The sequence below is a fragment of the Pomacea canaliculata genome, linkage group LG1 (genome assembly GCF_003073045.1).
Source record: "Pomacea canaliculata isolate SZHN2017 linkage group LG1, ASM307304v1, whole genome shotgun sequence".
Classification (NCBI taxonomy): domain Eukaryota; kingdom Metazoa; phylum Mollusca; class Gastropoda; order Architaenioglossa; family Ampullariidae; genus Pomacea; species Pomacea canaliculata.
The window spans coordinates 25,649,215-25,671,997 of record NC_037590.1 but is presented as its reverse complement, the minus strand read 5'-3'; the positions used below and the strand labels follow the sequence as shown (position 1 = coordinate 25,671,997).

Genomic DNA, 22,783 nt, shown 5'->3' with positions numbered 1-22,783 from the left:
AAAGAAAAGAAAAATGGCTATGCAGTTAGAGCACGATAACGAAACGAGAGACTAAGTGATAACGAAACGGGGGTGAACACTGCTCAGGCAGCCAAGATGGCAGCATAATTTTGTGCTCCTACTTTTTCAACAAAACTTCGTCTCTTTTTAAAACGTTTTGAGCTACAAAATCAGTAATGGAGTAGGTTAACTCAACTCCACTGCCATTCACATCGGAAAAATCAAGAATATGTCGAAAAACAACTACTGAACTGTCCTAAAAAGCACTTTGATGTGTTGTCCGACTCTTGTTCAACGAAGCGCAAGTAGTTGAGTCAAGCACGGACTCAAGCCAGGACTTATCGACAGTTACGAGAGATATGAAAGAAGATATGCTGAAGTATGAAGGGGTGAGCGAGGCGATGTTGATGTTGATAGGAGCTGTCGAACAACAGGTACTCGTGGTTAGAAAACTGGGAGTGAATAATTCGTTTGCGATATAGTCAGTGAGCACCATCTTGACTATCATTGTCTCCAAAATTGTCTCAATTAAAATTTATTGTGGTTGAGCACGGCGGTAGCCTTGTGTGGACCTCCTATGGCCCGCTCCAACGAGATTGTCTTAACTGATATCCAGACATTACTCAACAAACAAGAGGAAAACATTAAACACCACATAGACGAAGTTAGAGACGAACTGAGACTTTTCAAATGGGCCATTGATAAACTGTTTACGGAGTTACAACAAGTTAAACAAAGGCAAGAGTCGCTCGAGCAAAACACTGAGAGACTAAAAGATCATGTAGATCAGTCTCTCCAGGTCTTTGACGACAAGCTCGACAAGCTCGAAGGTTTCTCACGCAGAGACAACCTGAAGTTCTTCGGAATAACAGAAACTGGAGAGGATTCATACGAAACCTGTGCTGCTACGATAATACACTCCTGCAAGAAACAATTCCAGGGAAAGTGTGGCAAACTACTGACATTGTGCGAGCGCACAGAGTCTGTAAGAAAATTGTGCCAGCAGGACATACCCGAAACAGGGAAATCAAACCACGCCCCATAATTGCTAAATTCACTCGATGGTCTGACAAGTTGGATATACTTACCAAAGCACGAGAGAAACTGAGAGCAAAAGGTGTATCTGTGGCTAGTGATCTCACAGAAAGACAACAGTCGATCATAAAGTGTTACAGAAATAGCGGGGTGCGTGCGTTCTACAGAGGAGACCGGCTCGTCGTTGGAGGACCCTTATACCAAAATACGAACAGACAACAGGAAGAGAGGGAGAATCCTCGAACCAACGCGGACAGATCCCCCTCTCAGCACCAGGCAGCCCTAAAGCAACAGACTGATGAATACACACTAGTAACAGCGCAGCGGAACAACGGAGTCCGACAGCACCGGAGCAGTCAGTCTTACTTACCTCTGCGGAACTGCTATTACCTCTACAAACAGATGAGGAAGAGGATAACACCATATTACGGGCCGATAAGCATGGGGAGCAAATAGACACGAACGAGGCTACTCGCAGAGGTAGCATTATCAACAACCTACAGATGATTCCGACTGCTGTCTTGCCCACTAAATGCCCTGCTGAATCCAACACTACCAAGACATCTACCGGCGACAACACAAAGGAGAAGGACACACCTCCATACACCAGTGCAACAGAGGCCAACAACAGCCAGACAGCCGATGTCAGCGAGTGTCCACCTGACAGCAATGTGCAAGTATCGTCCCCCCATCCTCGCATCGGTGTCCCCATCTAGTCGTGACCCTGACACCACGCACGGGGTACCCGTGCAGACTAGCCGGGTAGAGACAAGGAGCACGACGGCCGGATATGCTGAAAAGGTCAAAGGGACACAACTGCCGATGACAGACGACAGCATATGCACACCCAAACGGCGTAAGAGCAAGAACGGAGGTGCAAGCGGAAAGGGGAAAAAACAAGGCTCTATGGACAGTTACATAAGGGAAGATAGTGCAACAAGATCGCAACCGAAGTGGAAGTCAAAAAAGACTGGCCGTCAGGCAAGGCGTTTGACTTTGTTGACTTTAATTTAGAAGGCTAAACATGACTAGCATTAAGATTTGTTCAGTTAATTGTCAGGGACTGGGTAACTTACAGAAAAGGAAAGATGTATTTAACTATATTAGACAAAAAAATTATTCAATATATTTCCTACAAGATACACACTTTGAACCTAAGCAAGAAAGGTATATTAGATCTGAATGGGGGTACACCTGCCTTTTTGCATCCAATAATACCTCCTCTAGAGGTGTTGGAATTTTATTTAAAAATAATTTTGAATTTAAAGTTAATAAAGTGTATAAAGATGAGAAAGGAGATTATATTTTGGCAGTAATAGAAATTATGGGCGAGAACCTCTTATTAGTCAACATTTATGGACCAAATAAAGATAACCCAGAATTTTATGTGAAACTAGAACGCTTAATTCAAGATACGCAGATTAGTAAAGTAATAATAGGGGAGACTGGAATCTAGTTATGGACTCTAACAAAGATTACCATAATTATAAACATATAAATAATCCTAAAGCCTGCGTAAGCGTAGAAACATTAATAGACAATTTAGAACTAATAGATATATGGAGATATCTGAACCCAGAAATAAAGCGATACACCTGGAGAAGATCCAACCCTTTACAACAAAGTAGGCTGGACTTTTTTCTTATTTCAGAATCCTTACTTCAACATGTAGCCGAGGCAGATATTGAATTTGGATATAGATCAGACCACTCAATGATTACTCTTAATCTTCAGTTTGGGGATAAAATAATACCTCGCACTTTATGGAAATTTAATTCCTCTCTCTTAAAGGAAACTCAATATGTAAAGGAAGTACATGAGACCATTGACAGAGTTGTAGAACAATATGCTGCACTCCCTTATAATAGAGACAGCTTATCTAAAGTTACAGACCAAGACCTACAATTAACAATATCAGATAAATTGTTTCTCGAATGTACTACTTATGGAAATTAGAGGAAAGAGTATAGCCTACTCAACAATGAAAAAAAAAAGCATCTGAGTTAGAAAGAAATTTAGAAAAGGAAATTAAAGTGCTAGAAAATGAACAAAATAAAAATAACTCAATTTTGAAAATGTTGGAGGAAAAAGAAATAGAATTAAGATCCCTTAGAGAAAAGAAAATGGAAGGGATCATAATACGGGCAAAGGCAAAATGGTTGGCAGAAGGAGAAAAAATTAGTAAATACTTTTATAGCCTAGAGAAAAGAAACTATGTCAATAAAAGAATTATGAAACTCATTAAAGATGATGGAAGTTGTATTACAGATGCAGAGGAAATAAGGACTGAAACTAAATTATTTTTTGAAAGGCTATATCAAAAGGGAGAAGTAGAACAGTGTGAATTAGATGAGCTAATTAATGGTATTCCTAAATTGCCCGTCATGGTGGCAGAAGCTCTGGAAGGAGAAATCACCATAGAAGAAGCAGGAAATGTCCTTAAGAGTATGAAAAATGGGAAAAGTCCAGGAACCGATGGGTTTACAGCAGAATTTTTTAAGTTTTTCTGGAAGAAATTAGGGTCATTTATCATAAGATCACTCAACGAGGCTTTCAGAGATGGGGAACTTTCACATCCTCAGAAGGAAGGACTCATTACTTGTATACCTAAGGGTGATAAGTCTAGAGAATTTATTAAAAACTGGAGGCCGATATCCCTCTTAAATGTGGTCTATAAAATAGGTTCAAAGTGTATAGCCACGCGTATTAAAAAAGTACTTCCATTACTGGTCGCAGATGACCAAACAGGATTTATGGCAAATAGATACATTGGGGACAATATTAGATTTATATATGACCTGATAGTATACGTCGACCACAAAAATCTACCGGGTTTATTGCTTAGTTTGGATTATGAGAAAGCGTTCGATACCATAGACTGGTCCTTTATGCACAAAGTATTAAGGACACTTGGATTTGGGACTGATATCTGTAACTGGATAAAAACATTCTACCAAAACATTAAGTCAGCGGTTATGGTTAATGGAAGACTATCAGACTGGTTCGAAATAAAACGTGGATGTAGGCAAGGGGATCCAATATCACCGTACCTATTCATACTTTGTGCTGAAGTCCTAGCAGTAATGATAAGGAAAAATGCTAGCATAAGAGGTATTAGAATAAATGAAAAAGAACACAAAATATTACAGTTTGCTGATGACACACAAATCTTTATGGAAGGCGACGAATTATCTTTTAATAACGCTTTGGTTACATTAAATAAATTCACTAGAATGTCAGGACTGCAGATAAATTTCGGAAAAACAGAAGCTATCTGGTTAGGAAATAGAAAAAATTCACCCATAAAATATTCCCCACACCTGAAGTTTCAATGGAACCCATCAGAATTTAAAATATTAGGGATATGGCTAAGCACTAAGTTAGAAACATGTTACACTCTAAACTTTAAGGAAAAATATGTTGAAACAAGGAATTTAATGAAATCTTGGCTTAAACGAGTTATTACACCAATGGGAAGAGTGGCTGTGCTAAAATCATTAATACTATCAAAATTAATTTATTTATGGATACTGCTGCCTAATCCCTCTATCCAAGATATACAAGAACTCCAAAAGCAATGCTTTAACTTTGTGTGGGATGGAAAACCTGATCGAATAAACAGGAAAGTTGCAGTGAAAACTGTTCCTAATGGTGGCTTAAATATACCCAACATTTATCAATATATAAAAGCGCTAAAGCTAATATGGATTAAAAAGCTAAATGTCACTGAACACCAATGGAAAGATGTAGTGATAAAGATATACCCAAAACTCGTAGATATAGATAAATATGGCCCAAATGTGTACTGTGACACACAACATAAAAATAAATTTTGGAAAGATGTATTAAATGCTTATAAGGAATTCTATTATTATGTCAAGCCAGAGACATCAGAGGAGGTGATGGCAGAGCCAATACACTTAAACAGTAGATTTCAGCTTGGCCAGAAGGCTATTTTCTTAAAAAAACTGGGTTAGTAAGGGTAACATTTCTATAATGAATCTGGTGTACTTTTGTCCCTGGGTGAAATTAATGCCAAGTATGGAACAACAATAGATATAGTTACGTACATGGGCTGTGCAAAAATAATTAAAAAATTTGTTCAGTCAATGGGCATTACAATTAGGAACAACACTGCACAAGAAACATCAAAAACTATTAAACTAATTAATTCTATAAAGAAAGGTTCCAAATATTATTACGAAATATTGACAGAAAACACAATCAGGCCCAAATGTTGTGAAAAGTGGGAAAATAAAATAGGGGCCCAATTACCATGGAAAATAATATTTTCCAAGTTTCAAGGAATAAAAGATATTAAACTGAGATGGTTTCAGTGCAGAATTATCCACAGAATTCTAGGTACAAACTGCCTGGCAGAATACATGTATATGGGGATAGAAGTTAATAATAAATGCACTTTCTGTGGCAACGAAAGGGAGACAATTGAACATCTATTTTGGAGCTGTAAGGCAACCAAACTATTTTGGACAAGCCTAGAAAAGGCAATAAGGGAAAAATGCTCTAAAAATAATAAATTAGCACTTAACGAATCTGTAATACTATTTGGATATGAAGCAAACTGTCCAATAGATAAGACGTTAGAGAATATACTACTAGAAGCAAAGTTTTTTATCTATAAATGTAAAATAGAGAAGAAACAGCCAGACTTAAGAGTTTTTATTCTGCAGTTAAATAGAAAATACAAGATTGAGGAATTTAGGTATTTAGGAATTGAGGAATTTTTCATGTCAAAGTTTCAGTGACTAACATTTTGTTTAAGTTATTTTTGGTGTTAACTAAGATGGGTCATTTAATATGCCATTTCCAGAGTTTTTCTTGTGTGAATATTTTTTATATGGATATTTTCTGAGTTTGGGAAATGGTCAAATTGTGAATGAAACCTATGAGTACTGCCCAAATTTTGCCAGTTGTAATCATGTGGTTGCCACGTTATTGGACAGTATTGGCATTATGCTTTCTTGGGGAAACATTTAATCTCTCCTACTTGTCAGTTGTCAAACGGGAGTGCTTATCTCTGTGGGCTGCTGAAAAGTTTAGTACAGTTTACTCCTTTTACATGTTTCTCAGTCTCTGTCTATGCTCTTTTGTGTGTGCATGCACACCCTTCTTTTTGAATGCTGTATAGATGCACAGTGTTCAGTCCTAAACACATTTTTGCAGTACCTTTTTTTTTTTTTTTTTTTGTTTTTTTTTTTTTTTTTTTTTTTTTTTTTTTGTTTTACAACATTTATAGGTCAATTTTTGCCTGTGAATTTCTGATACAAAGCAACTTTTGTGTAATGTTTTGTGTTTCATATTATAAGATACATTATTGGTGGAGAAAATAAAAACTTGAAAAAAAAAACAAAAAAAAACGAAATAGCTACAGCAATGGAAAAAAAGACATCCTTGATATGTTCACACGTACATAAGAAACGTGCCTCGAGGAAAACATCGTCTCCAAAGTCTGACTGCTACATCTCCAGTGGCGATCAAAAGGTCAAAGGTTGATTCCAGTGTTGACTTAGTTTCAGAAGACTAAAGAGAACGACACAACCCACACAAAAAAAAAAAAAAAAAAAAATCTACTGTCATAATTAGTACAGTTTAGTATTAATTTTCATCTTCTAGCTTAAGTGTTGTTGCCTGTGATGCTGTGGGATGTAGGTGATTACTCTTTATAATATTTCACACAGTGTTGTGAAGTACTGTGAAGCCCATTCTTGCAGGAAGTCTTTTTGTTTGCTTTTTTTAAGTCTTTGTTTTCAAATTAATGTTAATTTTTTTCATTAGAATGTGCATTTTAGTTACCAGTTAAATGTATTGATGGTACTTTTGTCAATCATTCCAACAGCAGATACTTATTTTAGAAAGTTTTTCATATTTTTGCTGTTAAGTCCTGGGACAATTTTTTAAATAAATGAACTTAGGACATCTACCAGGCGTTATTGTATTTTCCATGTTCCCAGACTTTTAAAATGAGAATTTTGCATTATTTCAGTCTCTTTAATTTGGCTTTTATGTTCAAACAATTTATTTTTGAAACCAGGTGTTTATTTTTTCACTTTTCAGTCTGGTTAGTTTTTCTAAATGCTACATTATAAGAACTCATATAAGAATCCATTTTCATTATCTTTATTAAAAGCAAAAAAATTTCCTAAGCTTTAATCAACACACAGCAACATATTTCTGTTAAGTACAAAGTAAGATTTTTTGAAGACTTTTATTTTGGCTAATTAGTTGTATCTTAGAACAGGCATTCCTGTCTCTTTCCTATTCATGCTCTTGTCTGATCTAACATCACAGGTGCAACAAGCTTTGTAACTTAGTCAAGTTAGAGTTACACGGCCATGCACCTTATGAGATACACTTTTGCTCGATATGAGTGATTGGGACTCAGGATTTAGCATGTTCTTGAGAGGGATTCAAGAGCAGATGAAAAATCCTGAGATACAAAGGATCTGAACATTATAGAAAACAAAATAAGGCTTTGTATTGGGAATCAGCTAGGGTTTCTTATTGTGTAGAAATGTACAGAAATCATGAAAAAGCTTCTAAAACAAATTTCCTAGGGGTCTCCAAATGTAACAGTTTGATGTTGAGTGTCTGGAAATGTGAAAAAGAGGTTAGCAGGAGATCTTGGTATGGAAAACATTTTACAATAAACAGGACAAGAAAAGTGGTTAAAAAAAAAAAGTGATAACGAAACGAGCCTCAAAAGGCTATCGTATGCAAAGTTTCAACCAAAAAACCTGTGGACGACAATTCACGTGCTCATGGAGATCAAGTGCAGTTGGCGATAGCAGTGAAAAGAACGACCAAAGTCGGACAGTCCTTTTATATAGCGGATATGTACGTCTCGGTATCTGGTTTTATTAAGCAGTTATTATACACCTTGTCAAGTCTCACTTTTCGTCGATTTACTTTACAAGGCGTCACTTAAATGCCCACGTAGACTATACCCAGACGTTTAGAACTGCCCGGAAGTTTCGATCCACTACATCCTCCCCTAAAATCAACACAAATCCTGAATAATAGAGAATTGTAAGCCCACATACAGGTCTTTGTAATTTGTTGTAAGAAAGAACAAGTGTGGGACGCAGTGTGATGTCTGTGACTTGTGTGTGCCGTCCCCAACATGGCGAAACTCTGCTTGTTCTGGTCTCAGTCTCTTGTCTAGTGCCTTCTTCAGTCTCTCTAGTATTACCCTTGGATAGGACTTTGCTGGGGATGGACAGTTGTTGGACAGGAAGAGGTCTCCTTTGTTTGGTAACTTGACCAGGTGGCCTAGTTTCCAGTCTGTTGGTACTAGCTCGTTCCCAGACCTTGTGTAGAAGGGGCTATAAAATTGTTGACGATGTTTCTGGGTCTGCCTTTAATGCTTCTGGGGGTATGCCATCCCGGCCGTCTGCTTTGACACTTTTCTTGCTTTTGATAGCTTTGATGATTTCTGTCTTAGTGGGAGGGCTGGTGTTGACATTAAGCTGTTCAGTTGCTGGTGGTATGTCAGGTAAAGATGGTGGACGAGGTTGATTCAGGATCTCTTCAAAATGTTTCATCCAACGTCTCTTTGTCCTGCATCATTTGTTATGGTCTTGGCATCTTTGTCTTTCACTGATTTGTTTGGGTTGATGTTCCTGCCTGACAGAGTTCGTGTTATTTCATATAGTCGCTTCATATTTCCATGTATAGCTGCTGTCTCTGCTTCCTCTGTCAGTTCATGTGTGAAGTGTCTCTTGTTCTCCCTGACAGACCTCTTCACTTGGCAGTTGGCTTCCCAATATTCAGCTCTCAGATCTTCCTTCTCTTGACACTGGTTGAGCTTCTGTTTTAGTCCTTTCTTGATTCAGTCTTTGCCCAGGTCTCTGGGGTCATCCATTCCTTGTGTTTTCTTTCCCTCTTCCCTAGAACATCTGTACAGGTTGTCTTCCAAATGCTGTTGGGTGTTGACCAGTGTTCTTCCACTGATTTTTCTCAGTCCTGAAAGGGCCTCATACTTATTCTTGACTTCACAATACTAAGTTTCCCTTGTTACCTTGTTCTTGAAGTATTGAGTATTGAACTTGTGGTGTGGTTTGCCTGCTGGATCAATGGAGGACTTCAGCTTAATCTTGAAGACTGCCATTAGGAGCTGGTGGTCTGAGCAACATCTGCACCTCTCTTCATTCGGACATCTTCAAGACTCCTCCACTTTCGAGCAACTGTTATGTCAGTTTTTCTGTCAGGCCATCAGGAGAAGTGCAAGTTTTCTTGTGTATATTCTTGTGTGGGAACACAGTTCCACCTATGACATGGTGATTGAAAGTGCAGAAATCTGTGAAGAGCTCCTCGTTTTCGTTGCAGGTGCTGACGCCATGTCTTCCCATGATGAGTTCCCTGTTGGTGTTATCATTTCCGACTTTAGCATTTAGGTGTCCCATAATGATCTTTAGATATCTTCTTGGTGTGTGGTCAAGGAGAGACTGTAGGGAACTGTAGAAGTCGAGCTAGCATGTGCTTGGTGTGTAAAGCGCTATAATAGACAGGTCGGCAACTGCCCTCTAACAGCCTTAAAGGTAAATGCAAGGCCATTCATTTTTTTGTTTATAGTCAAGTGCCATACAATCTCTCTAGGCATACACACTTTTTGTAGTTCAATATTCCCATTTTTTGACAGACTTTGTCAAAGCACACAGAGTTTCAAGAAAGAAAGCCATACAACCTACCTCACCATAAACAATATCTTCATTTTAATGACAATGGTTTTCTTATGCATTGCAGGGAATGGTATTTAACTCTGAATTCATACCCATCTTTGCAGAATCCTAATATCATGCCGCCAGCACACAGCACACACACACAATGATTGGGCATTCATTATTTTCTACTCTTTACAAACCTTTCATTTTATTTATAGAATACAAATGTAAAACTAACCTCCAATGCAAGCTGTCACCAGGTAAATATCTTCTTTGCACTGAGAAAGATGTCCTGAAGAGAAAAACATATAATAAAAAAACCAAACAAGAATCAAATACTTCCACAGTTCACTAAGTTCCCAATGAATACTTAAGTGAACCAGTACAGTTATATAATTGTATAATTCATTTTAACTGGTTCCAGGGTGTAGATCAGGGTTAGGGGTGGGCAATTAATTTTCCCAAGGGGCCGCATGAGAAATTGGGATGGTTTTAGAGGGCCGGACTAATATAAACTCAGTTTTACCCAATACTGTATATATAGTATATATACTGGTGGGCAGGCCAGCTGGCGGGAGGGTCAGAGACAGGAGGCGGGCTGGATCCGGCCCGCGGTCCGGCCTTTGCCCAGGTCTGGTGTAGATATATATTTCTGTTTTCATTCTTGTGTGGGCTATGAACAATTGCAATGGTGTTACAGTAGATAACCTGCATTCCACTTGATGTCAGCCGCGGACAGTAGCAGGTAGATGGTGGTGCACAAAATCAATGCTACTACTATAACTGCAAACAATGGTGCTGACAATATTTACACATGCTGCCGCTTCACATCAGTTGCTAAGGCCAATGAATGGAAGTGGGGACAAATTTCCTGACTTTGCTACTAACAGGAAATCATTGTTTAGATTCTGGACCCTGAACAGAGAGCTGCACAAATGTGAATTCACACATAATCAGGGAAACATGTGCCTTCCTGCATGTAGACTAGTTTTTCCCATGGGAAATACAGCGTGTTTCACCCCAGGAAAACAAGCTAAGCTGGCAGAAGGAAGACAATATTTACATTCAAGTTAAAAAGTAGCACTTACACGTAACCATGCGACTTCTTCAGCAACTAAAAGCTAAGTGTTTTATATGTTCTGTGTACGGCAGCCTGAGATCAGCTCAGGGCACAAGAATAAGGAATAAGACTGATGTAAAGTGCCGGGAGTTATCAGTTAACCATAATCTGTTACTTTGAAAACAATCTTCATCGCAGCTCCCACACTTCTACATCATAGGATGCTCATATGTGTGTGTGATAGACTGCATGAAACACTCATTGCCGTGCATCCATTCTTTTTACAAAACACAATTGCCTTCAGGCTGTTCAGACGTGTGTTTACTGGGTCATACAGATATAACAAAACAGCAAGTGTATAACAGAGCTCTTGGTTCATTTCCACCTACAAGCACAACGCACAAAAAATAACTTCCAGTAGTAGCAAGTGAACATCTCAGCTATTATATATATACATTCAATACAAATATATTTCCTTTACTTTGATATCAGGACATATTTTTGAGAGCATGTGTGTGTGTGCATGTGTAGTCTTCAGTGACTTACCTCATTATTTCACCATCTATGCAACATAAATAGTGAAGTCAGCAAAATTCCCAATTTTCAACTGAGCCTGTACAATGAGGTAAAAAGGCAATCGCACATTTCCAATTCATTGAAGAGATAGGCAAGGTTGATGGAATTTGGTAGAAATAACTCTGGGGGGAATGGGGAAGATGAAAGTTGTCACCATGATGGCCAAAGCAAAATAAGGAGGTAAAAGTGTATTTTTTTGTTTGGTGCTTGCTTTGAAATAATGTATGAGATTACCCAAAATCTATGCTGTAAAGTGAGAAAAATGTTTGCATTCAAATTTAAGAAAGCCTTGGAACAAATTTTAAAAAAATTCCATGTTTTAAAATACTCACTAAACAGAGCCATGGAGATCTTCTCTGAGATGTGATTATCATCCATAAAACCACCAACAACATGGAATTCCAGCCTGAAAAGTTTGAATCACTCATAAGCAGATACCTCAAAGATTGCATGTTCTCTGCATGTGTGTGTGCATGAATATGCCTGCATGCATGCTTTTTAACATATGCATTGATCTATTGATCTCAGTATATAGCTATGTGCATTCATCTGCTTGCGAGTATCCTAATACAGATACCTATTAAGGTGGTATTCAATTTTAGGCTGCTTTCTATGTGACAACAAGTTCTTAGCATCATTTGAGCACACCATGGTAACATTGTGCATCATCTGTTTGCAAGCAGATTTTTTTAAATTTACGAATTGTGCAAGTAAGAAGTTCATGTACTGAAAACTCTTCTCATAAATCTCCAGTTCAGGGAAGAAGCACCAAAGTAATGTCTGTAGAATCCCAATTTGAATGGTTGTCACAGAGAATATTATCATGTTTCGATGTCTTTCAACCACATTTATGGATAAAAGAATAAGAACAACTGTTTTATTTAATAATAAGTTAAGCACTCTAGAGGTGTACATCGCATGAATTTTCTTTGTAATGATGATAATCATTGAATTTGTTGTGCATTTCCCTGTGTGGATATGAGCTCAGTGCACCACAAGCAAAAAGACTACAACAAACTGATCATCAACTATACAAGAAAAATAAGTGTCAGAAAACATCAGACACCATGACAAAAACGTGAATTAAGGGTGTTGACTAGGAGATCAAGTTTGTCTACCATTCCTGCCTATTGTTTGTAGGTGTCTAAGCCCATCTTGGTGTCACAGCTGCCAAGCATGAAGAAGATATTCTTCTTCAGTACTGACTTTAAGATTCTAGCAGTTCACAGAACTCTCCTAATTGCTTGGAGAGGAGATGGGTTTGTTTATTTATGTTTAACACCATACCAGCAACTAAGGCTATATCACAGCAACAAAAAATAATCTTACCTTAAAAAATTTAGGGACAAAACTTCCTGAGTGATATAACCATAACATTCTTTAAAAACCAACACAAGAAGTAAACAATAGTGTAAAAGAGTGGATAAAGTGCAAAAAGGAGTGGTGAAAAACAAAAAGGCCACCAACAAACCAAAAAAAACCAAGAGATTACAGTTATCAAAAAATGTAAAGACTGCTGCCAGTGGGATGGACCTGAACAAAGAAAACAAAGAATTTTCTTTAAAAAAAACTGCTAGCAGATACTTTGGAGCTGAAGACAAACAATTATAACATGCATCACACCAAAACTTCCTTTAAACCATGGACAAACTGGCGGTGGTTCCTCTTGTAAGAGGTATCCTTGCATGACATAGGTGTGTCCTAACTTTAATCTAGCAAGGTGATCTAACAAAAGGTGATCTTAGCATGACAATCTTAAGGAAAAAACCTCCTGAGTGATATAATCATAACATTCTTTAAAAAGTCAATGCAAGAAATAAACAATATGTAAAAGAGTGGGTCAAGTGTAAAAAGGAGTGGTGAACCCCAAAAAGACCACCAACAAACCAAAAATCTAGAGAAAACAATTGCTAGGACAATAACATTTCTTATACTAGGCTCAGGAAAAAAAATTACAGTCCGATGATTCCAGTGACTGTAATTTGCAAGGAGACTGACATGCAGCCTTGGCAGCCTGATCTGCTTGGACATTGCCTGAGATGCCAGTATGGCCAGGAGCCCAAATAAAAACAATGTCTTTGTTTTGCTGAATGAGTGCTGAATTTAATGAAACTGGACCACAAGAGGGTGGTCAAAATCATTGGAAAGAAGAGCTTGCAGGGCAGAAAGAGAGCCTGAAATAATCAAAAAGTTGTGCTCTGAAAAGCAGTGAACATGCTGCAAGGCAAGCAAGATGGCGTGAAGTTCCGCCTTGAAAATAGAACATCCATCCATAGTTCAGCGGTTCTCAACCTTTTACTTGTGACGAACAAAGGTAGGTCCGCGCGCCCCCCTTAACCAGCAATGTAAGCTAATTTCACTAATACCGGTATAAGAAACTTTTAAAAAATGACCACCTTCGCGCCCCCCTTCATCGCGTCCCAAGGCGCCCCACCGTTTGAGAACCGCGGCGCTAGTTGAACTGAAGCAGCCCGTTGTGGTTGGCAGGACGGAACAATGCCTCAGCGACTGGGCCACCACTTGGGACTTTGGAGGCATCTGTAAAGATGGAACAGAATCCAGGATAGTCAGGAGTTCATGAAAAGGTTGGAGATAGATGCGGTCACTAGTGTCCACTTTTTTAAAAGCTGTAACATCAAGACGAATCTCTGGAAGGGTCCAAGAAGGAGTTGGTAGTAGAGAAAGAGGCTCTAGCTGTTGAATATCTACTCCAGCAGGTTGTAGGTGAGGTGCTACACGATGTAATAGTGGTTTTGTTCCTTGGTATGAATGGCATGATGATTATGATGATGTTGTTTTATAATGCGCCAGTTTCCGCATCGCAGAGATACGCTCAGTGCGCAGTGATCCCATCAGCCACCAAACTGCAAGTCAAATGATCAAGTTCAAACAAGTTGAAACAAGTGGGTCTTAAGTTTTTTCTTAAACGATGCAAGACTATCAGACTCCTTGGTCGAGAGGGGAAGCGAGTTCCACAGAAGCGGGGCTACATTTGAGAAGGATCTGAAACCCACTGTCTTTTTTGTTTGTATTCCGTCTGAACATTTGGTCGTCTTAGTCTGAATTGGGCTGCTGAACGAAGGTTCCACTGAGGTTGGTGACGGTGAATGAGATCTTGTAGATATGCAGGCGCAAGGTCGTGAAGGCAGCCATATGTCAAGGTTAACAATTTGCGGTCGATTCTTTTCTCCACAGGAAGCCAATGTAGGTCACGTAGTACGGAAGTAATGTGGTCAGTTTTTTTCTTATGTGCAACTATCCTAGCAGCCATATTTTACACTCGCTGAAGCCTCGACAACTCACTCTTAGAAATTCCTCAGAGGCAGCTGTTTGCATAGTCTAATCTTGAACAGATGAGGGACACAGCAACTGCATTTGCAGTCTTCTTATTGAGAATGGGTCGGAGTCATCCAAATGTGCGGATGTGGAAATAACATGCCTTGACCACAGAACTGACATGATCAGACATAGTAAGAAGATTGTCGACATAAGAGTCCAAGGTTCCGTACGGAGCTGGAGAGGGTGATTCTAGCTTGACCCACTTGGATGGAGTCTAGAGAGACTTTGCTAAGGCTAAAGTTGGAACCACATAGCATCGCCTCCGTCTTCTCGTCATTAAGCTTGAGTTTATTCCTTAGCATCCATGACTTTACCTCTAAACAACACTCTTCTACTGCACAGACTGCCTCACGCGCCGACTCACTGTCTGTACTGAATGAACGATAGAGTTCAGTGTCATCTGCAAACATCTTACGGTTCACACTATGCTTCTCAATGAGGGGACCAAGCTGAGATGTGTAAATAGAAAATAGAACCGGGCCCAAAACAGAGCCCTGCGGGACACCGCACAGCAATGGAACTGTCACTGAAGAAGCTTGATTTACCATCACCCTTACAGCATACAGGGCAGCACGCTGAGGTCTGAAAACAGCATGGTAAACAGGGTTTCCAGGATGAGCTTTTAAACGACAGACATAGGATAGCATGAGTTTCAGACGACGGAAACAAAGTGGAGGCTTACCAGCTTCTGCGTACAAACTTTGTACAGGAGAGTTGCGGAAGGCACCCAAACAGATGGGGAGCCCTTGATGATAGATAGGATCGAGAAGCAGAGCCATAGATGATGGATCCATAGTCTAGCTTGGAGCTGACCAGGGCATGATGCGATGCCAAAGAAAATTATATATGAAAAGTGGGATACGACCCCGGGAGCCAAGGGCGTGAAGGTCCAACAGAATACCTTGCCTCCAGGTAGTGTCGTATACCTTCTCTAAATCAAAAAACACCCCTAAAACATGTCCCAGATGTTATCTGCTGAATAATGGGTTTTTCTGGCAATTTTGGTTTTTTGGTTTTGAGTTCTTGTCTGTCTGTGGTTTGGTATTCTTGTTCCTTAGTGATTTTGTGTTGAGTGCTTGGTGGCGTGCAGTGTTTGTGACTGGTGAAGGGGGATGCTTGCACTGTGGTGTTTGTGTGGCTTGAGATGCTTGTGATGACTGGGTGGAGGAGGAAGCATAGCCTGGCAGACTGGGACAGGGCCCTCAGAAGAAACCCATGTCATGTCTGTCTGGATAGACACAGATGTGGACGGACGTTTTGTGACAGCTGCCGAGTAGGAAATGGAGCTTGAAGTAGGTGCCCCTGAGGAGCCGTCCACTACGCGACAGCAAGCATCAGCATATGAGACGCCAGATTCCGCGCGTACACGCTGAATGACTGCCTCTTCTTTCCATTTCAGGCAGTCTCTAGAAAAAGCAACATGAGACCAGTCACAGTTTGCACACTTGGCACTTAAGGAACAATCAGCTGCTGCACGTAGGTGAGAGGGACGAGACCGGCCCTGCGCCCTCCACCACCAGAAAACGGGGCCAAGCCCCTTCAACATTCTCTCTCACGCATTCTCTCATTCTGTTTTTTCGGTGCCATGATTTGAAGGAATTTGGTTCGTTCCTTATGCTCCCCTCCCATCACAGAGTCCAACAAGGGGATGTGACCGAGCGTTACCACCTAGGCATTTCCACCAGGGTCGCACCAGCGATACATAAGGAATATGCTCTGGCCTTCTCAGTATGAAGACCAGATTGACCCCAGTCGCAGCCTTCTAGCAAAGCTAGGGCAATACACGACCAACTGCTTCGTTGTTGTGGGCCACACCAACCTCCCATCTAGGAGAAGTCCAGGCCAAAGAGGTGTGTTGGTATGATATGCCACAACTCATCAGGGACCTCAACCTCCAGGATCCCATCCTCCCCCGACATGGGTCGCCCTGCACGGCAAACGCAGGGGGCCTAAAGGAGGTCACAGAGAAAAATGATATCAAAAGAAAGGCATGATGGAAAAACAATAAGACAGAAGAAAGACCCATGGAGACAGAAGACAGGAAGGAAAAAACTGTAGTATGACAGTGAGATGTTTAATTAGAAGAAGAATATAGATGATAGGGCCAGGTAAGGGAGAAAAAGTAAAAGCATAATAAAAATGGGTGAACCAGCTTAGTCTCTCTCTGGCTGGGTGTTCACCCCAGCATGAGAAGCCGGGACATACGCTACAGATGCATTATCAAATGCCTTAATGATAAATAAAATATACACAAATAAAAGAATAAGTTATTACTTTCTGCATTTAAATTTACTTAATTATAGCCCAATACAATTAAGACAATCAGACTTGACTAACCTGCCTTCAAGCTTGTGTTGTGACAGCTCTAAAATCAGCTGCACCATGGATTCAACTCCCTGATTCATGCTGTATCCATCAAAATGCAGCATACATACAGCACCTGAGCCTGACAATTATGCACAAACTCTAAAAGTTACTAATCCTATATTTCCTCAAGATTTCATTCAAGTAAGAGAGAGAGCATGCGTGAATGCACACTTGTATGCATATATTATTTACATATACAGTGATACCTCGGTTCTCGAACGCCTTGACTTTCGACCAAATCGGTATTCGACCAGGAAATTCGAGAAAATTTTGTCTTGGAATCCGAACAAATATTTGGAACTCGAACATCCGAACGTCCGAGATGAGCCGAGTTGAGCCGAATGGCGTTCATTGGGCCCAGCGCGCCTTGCTTGCGTCATCAGTGTGAGTGCAGAGAGAGAGAGACACGTTTTGTGGAGAGAGTCATGAAATGTGTGCAAAATGGGCAGAAATCGCAAATTTTGCTGAACATCACCCTGATAAAGTGGTAGCAAATAGAGCAGTTCACATTTTTAATGACAATGTTATGTCCACTTTCCGCAAAATTTTGCAAAGGAGAAAAAAACAGCAAACAATTGACAAATTCTTCCGTAAAGAAATCAGACAAGCAACTGCAGAGCAAGATTCTGATTCTCCTCAGCAAAAGATACAGAGAACAGAAACACCCGAAGAGCAGTTACCCTCTGTTTTTATTGAAGATGAACCTTCAAAACACAGGTACAGTAAATGAAACACAATTTACTGTACTGTACTGTACAGTACATTTTTTGTTTGTTTTTTGTTTTTGTTTTAATAAATACACTTTTATTTCTTATTTCTTGTTGAGACTCATGTTTTTCTACATATTATATACAAATTAGTAAATAGGCATTTTCTGAACGAATTAATCCAGTTTCCAGTTCTCGTATCACTGTTTCAGTTGTTAACTTTGTTAATGTTATGCTTACATACCTTCTACAGTGTTAAATGTTGTAGCTATTGCATCATGTTATATAGATTATTCTTACATACCTGTATGTCTCAAAATACCAATGTGGCAGGTTGTTGCACCTTCAGAGCCTATTATTTTTATCACATCTGCATGTATAAAAAGGACATTTTTAATGAACAGAAATTACTATAAAAGACTTTTTATATGGTAGAAGGAAAACTAACCCTTTACACTTAAAAGAGGCACTCACTGGAGCTTTTGGCATATATCCGCAAGCCTTCATCAGCAACTATAAGCTATAAATTTTGTATATCTTCTGAATCAAGGCAAAATCTTACCAATATTTAGTGATTTGAAGAAGAACAAATGCTTTAGCATTGTAGTTATTTGTTGTGATTTTGAGGAAGTGTATCTTTATCTGTTTGGATCTGCAGCTACAGTCTTAGGGAAGTCATGTGACTATGATGCAAGCTACTGTTTACTGCATCAAAACATAATGCTCTAAATAACTTACACTACTGACGGTCAAGTATCTTGTGTTACTACTAAATAAGGGTCCCTTTAGTAATGTAAAATGTAAAAAGAGGAAAACATAAAGATAACTTCATTAATTATATTTAGGTAGGGTAGTCTGTCAGCATAGACATACCTTAGTTGAAGCGTCCCTAGGTGAGAGCCGTAATAGGAATTATCCTTAATCGAGTGCAATCTATCTAGGTTGTGATGCTGTGCATTATAAATACCCATTATTATTATTAATCACTTGTACTTTAGAACATGTTGTCCAGGATAGGTAAATAGCAGCTTCCGAAGGAAACACCAGCATTCATAGGAAAACCTTCGAAATGCACTGACAGCAGTAAAGATCGGAATTCTACTAATTACAACACTCACTAAATGTCCATTCACCAAATCAATAAAATAGATCTATTTAAATATATGAATTAAAAGAATGTAACAAAACAGTGCATATATACAGAAATGGTTGACATTTAGGTCCGAAAGTAATTTTAAAACTTCTCTGTCCTTGTTGTCTCTCGCCTCATAAATGTTCACATTTCGTAATCCAATGTTCACAGTTCAACATTCACAGCTCATACTCCAATGTTCACAGATCACTTCTTTACTTACATCAATACTATAAGTCTTAATCATGCTGGCGTAAACTTCCAACTATACATATACTAAGTCCAGCAAACAACTTTCTTACGTCTCCCCAGTGGTCATCTCACAAATCCAATCAGCAACTATGTTTCTGCTGAGGCTTACATTTCCAAACATTTGCTTTTTGTTTGGACTCAAGACTTCACACACTTTCATCATGTAACTCTTCACAAACTCTCCCTCATTAAATGGCCGGGTTGACAGCGACCTCCTCTGCCACAATAAAACTTGCTCTCACAGCAGCTTCACTTTGTGATGTTGCTATAGTGAAAAATGTCTGCTGTCATCTTAGATTCCTCTTAAGTTCTTCCACTTTCTTTAGTTTCTGTTCTGCATTGAGGTTTTTTCAACTTGTCCTGATGTTTAGTCTTGTAGTGCTGTCTCAGATTATATTCTTTGGTCACAGCTATTGTGTCTCCACAAAGTAGACACACTGGTTTACCGCTGATATTAGTAAACATGTTCTCAGCCTCCCACTGGCTTTGAAAGACTCTATTTTCAAAATCAACTTTTCTCTTGGCCATTTTAGCGGCTAGCTTTCATTTAAAATTTGATTGGTATTAAAATTACAAAAATCCCTTCACTATGCAGTGTAATGTTCTCGATCTTCATTAAGTAAATTGACATTAAGTAAATGTCTTTAGAAAAGTCACAACACATGCTTAGCTCCGATCATCTTCCTTTGTTACCGACAGATGGCGTACCAATACGTAAGACAGCGTTCAATTAATTGTAATAAACAATTGCTGCTCTGCTCAGTACTATTTGCTATGCCATGTGCTGTTATTGCATTGGTATATATTTATATATGTAAAAGAAGATATAATTAAGCAAAAAGACATAAATCATATATACACAAGCAGCAATTATTTCAACACTGTAGCTTGCTATTTATACTCCGATACTTATCTCTTTGGTGATAGTCATTCACTCTTGACAACGCAGGAACTGGACTGTCAATATTCCACAGCTGGCATTTATCATCCACAGTCCACGTGTACAGTTCACAGTCCACATGTATCATGCACAGTGCGCATATATAATTCCAGTTGGTTGATATATATATAATCCACCATCCTTTGGGAAGCTATACTCCAATAAACTTGATCTATACAAGTTTACTTCTCACGACTTAACGTCTCATTAAGACGGACCCGCTCACCAGCCCGCAGATTCCGAAAGTGATGAGTTTCTATTAGTCTGAGGCTGAGCTGCCTCATCCTACACGTGGGGTGTCCCTAGCCACCCTTTGATCTCGGACCTCCTTCAGGGAAGTTAACAGGTACTAAAAATCTTCGACCCGCTGACGTTTTCAGCTGGTAACTTGACCCGTACACTGTTGGTAGTCTATACAAACTTCACTAAAAGTAAGAAAACACGTTTTTTACAATCATCCCATCGCTTGCTGTGTTCGACGTGAACTTTTCTGTCGTTTACCTTCTTGTCGCCGGGCCATTAACAATGATTAACTGAAATTCTTTCGCGGGCCAGGGAAAATATGATGACGGGCCGGATGTGGCCTGCGGGTCATGTGTTTGACACCTGTGCTGTAGCAGGATATCACCCCCAATCCAGCACATCTCCTGGTAGTGGATAGGAAAACAGCCTCTAGATGTGTATATTACCTGTGAAATAGCTGGTTTTCAGTTGAGGATTATCTGTTGACTAGATCGTGTACTTTAGCAGGAGTTCAAAACAATGTTGCATTACTCATTTTCTATAAATCTAAGCATGGGCACACCACACCTTTGTTGAGAGAATTTCATTGGTTGCCAGTGATATATTGTAATATTAGAAAATTGCAACTCTAGCTTTTTGCAACTTTGAGGCCACACTTCCAGCCCTTCTTTCTGCAACTCTGTCCACCTATTTGCTTCTAGACTGCTATGTTCCTCTAGAGCAGAGGTGGGTTATGTCCAACCAACAGGCCAAGGCAACCACAGGAAAGACATAAAATTCAGTCATTCTAGCTTTTTTTGATAGCAATATAAATTTATATTGTGAATCTTAATAATGTAAATTTTGAGGGACAAGCAAAGAATGACCATTACAGAATAGACAGTACATATTTGAGCAGATGCTTCTCCTTAGCTTCCCACACCCATTAAGCTGTACTGTAGTGACTCACAGGAAAGTCAGTGCCAGGAAGGCTGGGAGTGTATATGTTGCAAAAGTGTTAATACACCATGGCAAAACTACAATCTGACCAACTAATTTTTAAGTTGGTAATTTTGTATAGTCCACAAATGATGTTATAAACATATAAATAGCCTTAGAAGCAAAAAGTTTTCCAATCCCTGTTCTAGAGAAAAGCTGCTGACTGTCCCTTGGATTAATTTAAAAGATTTTTGGGGAAATATGTTTGCCTTCATTGCCTCTTCCTTTTCAGCAGAGTCATGCATCATTATCTGCATTTAAGCAGCAGCGTAAGACATGTGTCATGAAAGAGTAGTGATAGAGCTATAGTGTGGGTTTTGCACTTCTACTCTATTTACGAGATGGGCAGATGCGCTGGCAAACTGACCGACAACGTCCTGATTTGACTGATAGTATTTGTCTGATTCTTCAGATGATGCAGAATCTTGTTATGCTGCATGATCTTGGTGTGCATCAGTTTTTGCAATGTGGTGTGAGCTATTAGGAAATAGAGGTATGTATGTAATCTTTCTTCTTCTTATTATTATATTACAGCTGCAAAACCTTCCCTCAGTAGAGACTGAGGGGAACACCAACTACTGGAAGTGTACAAGTCTGAATAAGAATTCAGTCACAAGCCCAAAGTTCATTCCAGGGTGGTGTGCACTGAACACACCATTTACTTTTTAGTTGCTGAAGAAGCACCTACCTAAAGCTCCAGTGAGGGCTATTTTTACCCCTTGAGTGTAAAATTTAGCTTTCCTTTAACATGGGCCTAGTGATTTTGGGGAAAGTCATAATGCAGACCTGTGACAGGGAAAACATCAATCTGTGCTTGAGAAGTGTTTACTAGGAGCAGGTGTCTGGTAAACGACCGAAATAAAGTCACATGCATTTTTTTTCCCCAGAATGATATTTGAGCATGAGGGAAACTGCCTTTATCAAGTTTCATGATTCTCCTTCCAATTACACGTTTGAGACAATAATTAGCGGCATGAAAGAAGTCTTTGGTGTATAATATTTGCATCTTAACCCTTGAATGGTAACATATTATTAAAATACAAAGCAAAATACCATCATCTGGACATGTCCCACCATACTCTCTTTGTCCAATATACAGAAGATCTTTGGGGCCAAATTCATTAGGCTTTTGGCTTGTTAAATATGATGCAGAAATCTGCAACAGTAAACAAAGCAATATGCAAAATTATACAGATTTTAGGAAAAGTCACACCAATCACATCTAGAAGTCTATTTTAAGGTCTATGCATTGAAGAAGGTGAATGAATAGGGACTTCCTAATTTTGAAGCTATGAAAAGTGTATTTGTCATTTCAAAAATGTTTCAATTTGGTGAGTGTTGTTATGTGCATTATAGTTTTGTACCAATTATTTGAAATTGCAGATTGTCTACAGTTTTCTGCCCTTGACTTTGATATCTGTCCTGATGCTGTCAGCGTTGTTGTTCATCGTCTTAGTATTTTCTGCATTGTCT

The 22,783-nt window shown here is 39.2% G+C and overlaps 1 protein-coding gene across 5 annotated transcripts in view; it reads right to left on the bottom strand.

The window, feature by feature from the left end:
- LOC112575188 (protein N-terminal asparagine amidohydrolase-like) overlaps positions 1-22,783 on the bottom strand; it is a 45,860-nt gene that overhangs the window by 14,710 nt on the left and 8,367 nt on the right. For all 5 annotated transcript variants that reach the window (XR_003101583.1, XM_025256884.1, XM_025256857.1 and 2 more), the window contains exons 3-7: positions 22,364-22,466; positions 18,070-18,135; positions 17,029-17,137; positions 11,685-11,758; positions 9,955-10,008 (exon numbers count right to left, since the gene is read on the bottom strand). Coding sequence is in view for 4 of the 5 variants with exons in the window: in XM_025256884.1 (XP_025112669.1) it covers positions 9,955-10,008; positions 11,685-11,758; positions 17,029-17,137; positions 18,070-18,135; positions 22,364-22,466 (406 nt within the window). In the remaining variant the exon portion in view is untranslated. The remainder of the gene's footprint in view (positions 1-9,954; positions 10,009-11,684; positions 11,759-17,028; positions 17,138-18,069; positions 18,136-22,363; positions 22,467-22,783) is intronic.